The sequence below is a fragment of the Rhodamnia argentea genome, chromosome 1 (genome assembly GCF_020921035.1).
Source record: "Rhodamnia argentea isolate NSW1041297 chromosome 1, ASM2092103v1, whole genome shotgun sequence".
Classification (NCBI taxonomy): domain Eukaryota; kingdom Viridiplantae; phylum Streptophyta; class Magnoliopsida; order Myrtales; family Myrtaceae; genus Rhodamnia; species Rhodamnia argentea.
In genome coordinates this window covers 3,119,572-3,127,196 of record NC_063150.1, presented here as the reverse complement: position 1 = coordinate 3,127,196, position 7,625 = coordinate 3,119,572, and the positions used below count along the sequence as shown (strand labels likewise).

Here is a 7,625-nt window from a genome sequence, read left to right as displayed (position 1 = left end):
TGTATTTTGAGGTTTAGATCTAAATATTTTTATGGGTGATTGAAATATTTTGCGTTCATATTTTTTTTTTTTGTTTATGAACGACTCACGCAACCGTTTGATTTTTCTCTTCAATTTGATGCAAAATGTTTGCGAGACTCCACTGGATAGTTTTGTCCGTCTTGTCTTGTGCTGGCGTAATGGCTTGCGTGATTTGGTGACGTCCCTTACATTTTTCTTGACCCAATTCGATGGTGTCAATTGGTGTCATGGATATTTTGCGAACGACATTAAGTGAACTGTTAAATATGTGTTGAATTTTATATACTCGGTCCGATTCATCACCCGATCCGACATATTTTTTTTGTGCGGCCTAAAAATGGAGAAAAAATTGAGATTTAGTTCATGACGTGGAGAGTTGGGTCGATAGGCCCAACTCGGAGCAAGTGAACAAATCTCTATAGCGGTGCGAACAGATCTCTATGAGAGTTCGGGAGCAGCGCCCCCAAGAAAATTTTTTTGGGCTCTATTTATACTGCGGCTATGGTTTTTTCGTTTGGTTTTGAGGATTTTCCTTACATGAGAGACTCGTGAGCCGTATGCTTTTGTTCAGTCGATAAGACCGACTTATGTAATTTGTGCTCTCTTTGATTATAGTGGAATCTTATTTTGCCTCGCCCGTGAACGTAGATCTCCTTGATCGAACAATGTAAATCCTTGTATTCTGTGTTTGCTTTTCGCATTCGTTACAACATGAACCAATCTGTTTGTCTCCATTTATGAAAATTAATCTGAGCTGAATGATTTAGATGTGTCATATCGTTTGACCCAAAAAAAAAAAAAAAGGAGTGTAATACCCTAAAAACATCTTCAACTTTAGCTCTTATCTCAATTTAAATTTTTTGTCTCATAAAAAATCTCAATTTTAGGTCTAGTCTCAATTCCATCCTACACTTTTTTTATCTCATAAAAAAAATTTCAACTTTAGGCCCGGTTTCAATTTACTCTAAAGTTAAATATTTTTTATGAGACAAAAATTAAAATTGAAACAAGAACTAAAGTTGGAGGTTTTTAGGGTTTTGGACAAAAAAAAAAAAAACCACTAACGTAATGGCCCATTTATTAACCCTGGTCATGTTTAAAGTTATGCCCATGCCTTGTCATTTCCATTTTTGCAATTCCGACCATTTCATCCTTCTTGTGACACCAATGCGTGATTGAAATGTCATTTCTTTAGACGGTGAATAGAGAACCTACAAAAGCATTCACATTGTCGGAACAAACTTAGATCGGATTTACGAACGTGTAATTTGATTTATAAGTTAACAACTCTCACTCGACTTTACTGTTGAAAGTTAAATCTTTGAATATTGTCAATGTTGTGTTAGTGTAAATATTTGATACCATTATCAACTTCATTGAATTCAAAATGAAATTATTGTCGGCTGTTCTCTAAATCCATCGGCTCAGCTTAAATTTGTAATTCGTCAACCAGTTATGTGTTCTCTATAGTTTAGACATCCCGAGATCGGGAACAACAATAACCCTCTGATCAAGAAATCTCGGGAATCTAAGATGTAATAATCACGAGCTAGAAACAAGTCTCAAAATAATTTGCAGATAGACAAGGGGCTAAAGTTTCTAGTTCCAAATTAATACGCACATTGCTTTGTGTATGCATAACCCTGCTTTAAGAATTTTCAAAATAACAGAACACAAAAACTTACTGTCGAAAAGGAAAAAATGAAAAAAAAAAAAAAAAAAAAAAAAAGGATCATCCTTGCCGGAATACTGTGTGTCCACACCTATCAAAATGGGTCCAAAACCCATTTAATAACTCATAAGCATTTAGATGGGTCAAATGAACTTAACAGGCCGGTGTCATGGGTCTACAAAATAAATATGCCCAAATAAGTTGGTTATGAGTGAGTTCATTGTAAACCCATTTACAATTGACTAAAGATAACCCATTTAAGAGGCACCTATCCTTTTACTCTCAGGTGGACTTAACCCATTTAAAAGACCCAATAATCTATAGGATTTTTATAATGTTTTATTTTTTAAAATTATATAATTTCCATGTAATCATTTTTTATTTCTTTCTTTCCTTTCCTTTTCTTTTTTTGACGAATCCAACCGGCAAGGGCCGGACCCTCGATAGACTTCGTTAGGAAAAAAAAGAAAAGGAAAGAAAGAAAAGAAAAAAAATAAAAATAATATATAAAATAATGAATTCCTTTATCTTTTGAAAAAATTATAAAAGTTGTTTAATAAATTTGTATTGCATAGAAGTGTTTTAAAAATATAATTCTTAAAAAAAAAAGCTATAAGAAACAAGTTTTCTTAAATTGAGATAAATATGAAAGTGTATTACCAATATGAGTGGGTCGAGTATGAGTCAGGAAATTAATAAATTAATCATAAATGGGTTAATAGGTCAATTTGGGTTGGGCGGATCATTTATGACCTGATCCAAATCTGACCCAACCCTTCCGTTTGATAGGTCTATTTGTATCTCATCTCGATCAAGACTTGGCAATAGCTCTTTTGCTTTCATATAATGTTTGTAATGAGCGTGCAGCTCTTATGATAATGCGCAGAGACTGGTAGATATTGGTCGCCTCTTCCCGGTTTGTTTTTCTTTTGTCTATAAACATTTTCTTAAAACATAATCTTCTTCCAACTTTTGTCTCTTTCCTTGCATCCGCTGCTATAAATAGCGCAGGCATAGCGGGATCTGCCCTCACTACATCACCTGCACACTTCTTCCTTCCCTAGTTTTGCTCTCTCTAAGACCTTCAAACCCTAGACTCTCTCTTCTCTTTGAGATTCAAAATAATGTCGGGCCAGTCCATTTCTGTGGCTCCTGGGCGGCAGAGCAGCAAGCCTCATCAATTTGACCAGAACATGTTCACCAACCTGCTCGCCATTTTGGACGACCAGACGTTCATGAAGGAGATCCTGGACACTCACGCTCCAGATGAAAGAGACGTGGATGTCCAGTCCCTCTTTCATCTCGTCGAGGAAATCCTCGGTGAAGCTACTGCGATTGTCGACTCCATCGTCGACCGTAAGGTAAAAACAGAAATGACCCCGTATATCTTGCGCTAGGGAGACAAGACTTCGAAATTGTCTTTCTTTTGGGTAATCTTTATTTATTTATTTTTTGGTCGGATTTTGGGTAAGCTTAGCAATCGACCAAAAGGGTGTATCTATGGCGTACACCGTGGTAAATTTGACCATTGTTTTGGCAAATAAATCCCAGATGTTGTCAAAGATGGTGGACCTAGAATTTTAGGTTGGGGGAGAGACCAAAACATTCAACTAAGTACTTTACCAAAAAAAAAAAAAAAAACATTCAACTAAGTTTGTAAATTCAGCAACTTTTACAAAATTTTCCACTTCATATAAGAACTTTGGACAAAAAAAAGTAGATAAAACTTTCATATCTTGCGTGTGCTGTCCCATTTCTCTTTACCATATTGCAAATCTCCAACACGTAAAATTAAATGATGTTTACCTAGAAAGTTTGCATTTCCTAATCATGAAGCAATCTGCTTGCAATCAATTTTTTTGGGGCTTGTATTGTTATGCACGGTGTGGACAGCAATTCTTCTCATTCTAAATTTTTTTGGGGCTTGTAAAATTAAATGATGTTTACCCAAAAATTAATACTAATTTATTAAAAATTATTATGGGGTTAACCCTTTTAAGAATTTCTAGCTCACAACCTACTGTTATTCTTGCAATCACCCAAAAAATCAATGCTTACATAATAGTTATTTTTTCTATTGCAAGATTAATAATATGTTGCGAGTCACAAAAAATAGATTACAAATAATTAAAAATTATTGTAGGTCTACTCTTTCAAAAATTTATAGCCCCCAACATGTTCTTATTCTCATTACCAATAAATTATTATGTTAGTAAAATCCAAAACTATTATGCTAGTAAAATTCATCATTTAATTAATGCATCTCTCTCCTCCTCCGCCTCCTCTCTCTCTCTCTCTAACAATTAGTCTACAAATACACACATTGTAGGGCACTCGAGGATCTGGAAGCCCTGCATTCAAGCCACTCAAAGAGGTGCCTCTCTCTCCTCCTCCTCCTCCTCCTCCTCCTCTCTCTCTCTCTAACAATAAGGCTACAAATACGTACACTGTAGGGGACTCAAGGATATGGAAGCCCTGCATTCGAGCCACTGAAAGAAAGCTTCAATCCAACCTTAGCAGCAATCAACGAAGTGGCTTGTCAGGTAAGTCGTTATGTCCCTTTCCAAAAATTGATTTTCCTCGAATAAAGAATGGCTTTTGTTTCGGCTATTCTACCATTTATAGCTTGAAAATAGGAAGCCGCTAACCTAACGATCTGACAAGACTATCAATTATTTCTGATCACGTGGTCTTCCAATCAATAAGTGATCCCCGCAAAACACACAATGATGATGTGTAAATCTACGATTAAGATTATACCGTCCATGTTCCCTTAGAAATACCTAATCCCTCGCATTCTCGTTTCATCGGATCACATGCAAGGCCTTAGACACCAACAATGTGCGCAAAACGCTGGAGTCACTCTTCAACGAGTTGCTGAGCTACTCGTGGGTCACTAAGGCTGTGATTGCCCTATCGTCGCTTGCTCTATCCTACGGTGACTTTTGGCGACTTGCTCGAACTCCACCGTCGGACAAGCTCGCAGAATTAACGGCCATCTTGAAGGGGTTGCCTGCAATCACAAACCCCTCGAACCGGCAAAAGATCCAAGTGTATGGAGATCTGAATGAAAGGATCAAGACCACATTGACCATGACAAAGTGCATCGTGGACTTCGAGCATGACAGTAAAGGTTTTCCCGAGCTATCCACGATGATCGACCTCCCGAGCAGCATTTACCGGATCATCATCGGTGTCCTCGCTTGCTCGATCCAGTTCACCAGCCTCATCAGCCTGGTCGACGAGTCACGATTCACTATTCATCCCTTTTTCACGTCTCTTTTGAGAAAAAAAAAAAAACATGCTTTGCAGCTTTTATTTTATTTGTGCATGAGAACATGAAATGTATCATATAAAATTATTTTAACGGACTCGAATTCTAAAGGAGAGTGGTTTTGTTTTTTTTTTTTTTTTGGACCCCCTTTGTTTTCCTGTTATTTTCAGCTACAAGGGAAAAGATCTTCCGGCCTTAGATAGGAAAGTGAACGGGATTTACCTCGCTATCAAGGGACAATCCGACATTATCAAACATAAAAAGGGTAAAAATCTCATCGGTATGTGATTATTGTACTCGAACTATTGCACTGACGTTCTAGTCGCATTCAATTTGAATGCAGAGGAAATTGAAGAGGAGCGGAGGCTAAAGCGGATTTTCAAAAAGCCTACTGATAATGTGGCGCTCATCAGGGCCTTGTTTTACATCAAGAACGATCCTCAGCCACTCGTCATTGGCTCAGAACTGGTTCAATCTTCTAACTCCCTAATTCAATACCACTCCATTTTTCCTTTTGGCCAAACTTTATGTTCCTTGTCGAAGAACTTTATTTCAACGATATGTTGAAATCACGACATAAGATTCGTTTTCACCTAGGGGGCAAGTATTTACCAGGTTGACCCTCATGTAAATTTTTCTTGTCGAATTTAGCGGTAAGGAGTTGAAATGTTGGTTACCAATGTTTATCCTTCCAGAACATAAAGTATCAGGTGGAGTCCCTGCGGAGGAAGAATGTGATGGTGCTGATCTCCGACCTAAACATGAGCCACGACGACCTTTCCATCCTTAAAAAGATCTACAGCGATCCCAAGTTCAAAGAGCACCGCTATGAGATTGTCTGGGTCCCGATCATTGACCGAGAAGGCAAGGAGGTGAACGATCAGTTCCAGAAGTTACGGGTGCAAATGCCATGGTACTCGGTGTTCTCCCTGGGACTTATCTACAAGCTGGCCATCAAGATCATGAAGGAGGAGTGGCAACTTAGGCAAGAGACGACTGTGACTGTGTTGGATCCACAAGGAAGAGTCTCAGTCCAAAATGCCATGAGCATTACTAGGTTTTGGGGACTTGGTCCTATCCTTTTCCCTGGTCACCCTTGGATGGCTGACGGTAACTTTTTTGCGCTCTTGGTGACTGACGAGATCTTTCCTGACAGACATGAAATTGTAAGTAGTTTTCTTGTTTTTTTCATTTACCCTTTTGCTTCATGAAGAAAAAATGTGCTCTGCGTCAATTTAGAAGACGACCTTACCTAACTGATGGAGGATGTGAGAATGTTTAATTGTAATTTAGCATCCATTGAGAGAATTATTGTACAAAAAGACGAACTAAGCAGACTATTAGAATTTTCTTGAAAAATTTGAAATTTGAAACTAATTGTAGTTTGCTTTATAATATATGGACAAGAACACCGACCATAAACCCACCCATATGTGGCTCGGTTGGTTAGGGCGTACTTAGGATTGTGTGGTTAGGCGCACCGGTCGTAGGTTCAATTCTCCAGCTGAGCACCTGTGATTTAAGTGGGGGGCCATGACAGTGGATTGCTGTGCTAGTCTCTCCCGAGGAATAGTTGAAGTGCGTGCAAGCTGGCCTGGACACCTCAATTTAAAAAAAAAAAAAAAAACGCTGACTGTAAGAAATTTTTTCATTGATCTCCCATTCGCTTCATATGTTCATCAGATGAAGCCTGAGAATTACATCCTCCTTTATGGAGCTGAGGACGGCCAGGCAATCCAGGACATTGAGAAGCCACTGCAGAAGATCAAAGGAGATGGCATCCCCCTCGTCTCCCGCAAGGTTATCAACATGCCGCTCTTCTGGAGACACCTCGGGAGCTTAATGCACTTGATTTTGACTTGGAAGATCGACGAGAACATGCGCGAAGCCCTCATGCGAGACGTCCTCAACCTCTACACCAACTTGAAGAAGGACCGTGGCTTTGCGGTCCTCACAAAGGGGTCACAGATCGTGACCAACGACTCGATAGTCACCGTCACAGACGTTTTGTCCCAGTACGAGACTAATTGGAAGAAGCAGGTGAAGGAGGAGAGGAAAGACTTCGACAAGGCCTTTGTGGATGTCCGCAACCGGCTCAATGACCATCCACCGTGCCTCAACTTCTACATTCCGACTACTGTTGCTGACATCCCGGGGTATGTGAAGTGTCCTGATTGCCAGGGCAAGATGAAGACCTATGTCAACTGTGAGTGTTGCTGCCGTGGAGCACATATAGTGAACCACTGAACCCATATATCCCTCTGCTAGCCAATGTCCCCAATAAAGGTGCTGTGTGAGTACTTTGTAGGACGGGACATGAATAAAGGGGCTGCTTGATCGGTCCCAGGTTGGGTATGTTGCCTACGTTTTGGGCCAATCTATGTATAACTTGTCATGTACGAGTACTTTGTTTGAGCATGTAATTTCGTTTCAAAAATGCCTTGTTCTTCTCTGTCATTCTCCTTGCATCTATTACTGGACCGCCAAAAGCAACATAAGAAATGGAAATTGCTAACTTGGCCGTGTGCCATGTAAGATGATCAGCGACAGCCATGTGACCTTAGTGATTTTTAGCAAAAAATGACCAAAATGACTGCATTAGAAGTTCGTGCAATGATTTGGAATTGAATTGGCTAAATTAAAAAGTTTATAACTAAA

General features: G+C 39.2%; 1 protein-coding gene across 1 annotated transcript; it reads left to right on the top strand.

Annotated features, from left to right (window-relative positions):
* Window positions 1-2,784: 2,784 nt before the first annotated feature.
* On the top strand, window positions 2,785-7,214 carry LOC115743401 (protein SIEVE ELEMENT OCCLUSION B-like). Its single transcript, XM_030678161.2, has 8 exons — window positions 2,785-3,054; window positions 4,023-4,067; window positions 4,147-4,236; window positions 4,505-4,938; window positions 5,138-5,232; window positions 5,311-5,435; window positions 5,663-6,133; window positions 6,651-7,214. The coding sequence occupies exons 1-8, from the start codon at window positions 2,818-2,820 to the stop codon at window positions 7,212-7,214; spliced, it is 2,061 nt and encodes a 686-aa protein (XP_030534021.2). The 5' UTR covers window positions 2,785-2,817.
* The last annotated feature ends 411 nt before the right edge of the window (window positions 7,215-7,625 follow it).

Bases quoted from the DNA above. Each gene is read 5' to 3' on its own strand.
- LOC115743401 (XM_030678161.2), top strand. From the start codon at position 2,818: ATGTCGGGCCAGTCCATTTCTGTGGCTCCTGGGCGGCAGAGCAGCAAG. The intron at 4,068-4,146 runs GTGCCTCTCTCT...CGTACACTGTAG, and splicing joins CATTCAAGCCACTCAAAGAG to GGGACTCAAGGATATGGAAG. The intron at 6,134-6,650 runs GTAAGTAGTTTT...TATGTTCATCAG, and splicing joins TTCCTGACAGACATGAAATT to ATGAAGCCTGAGAATTACAT.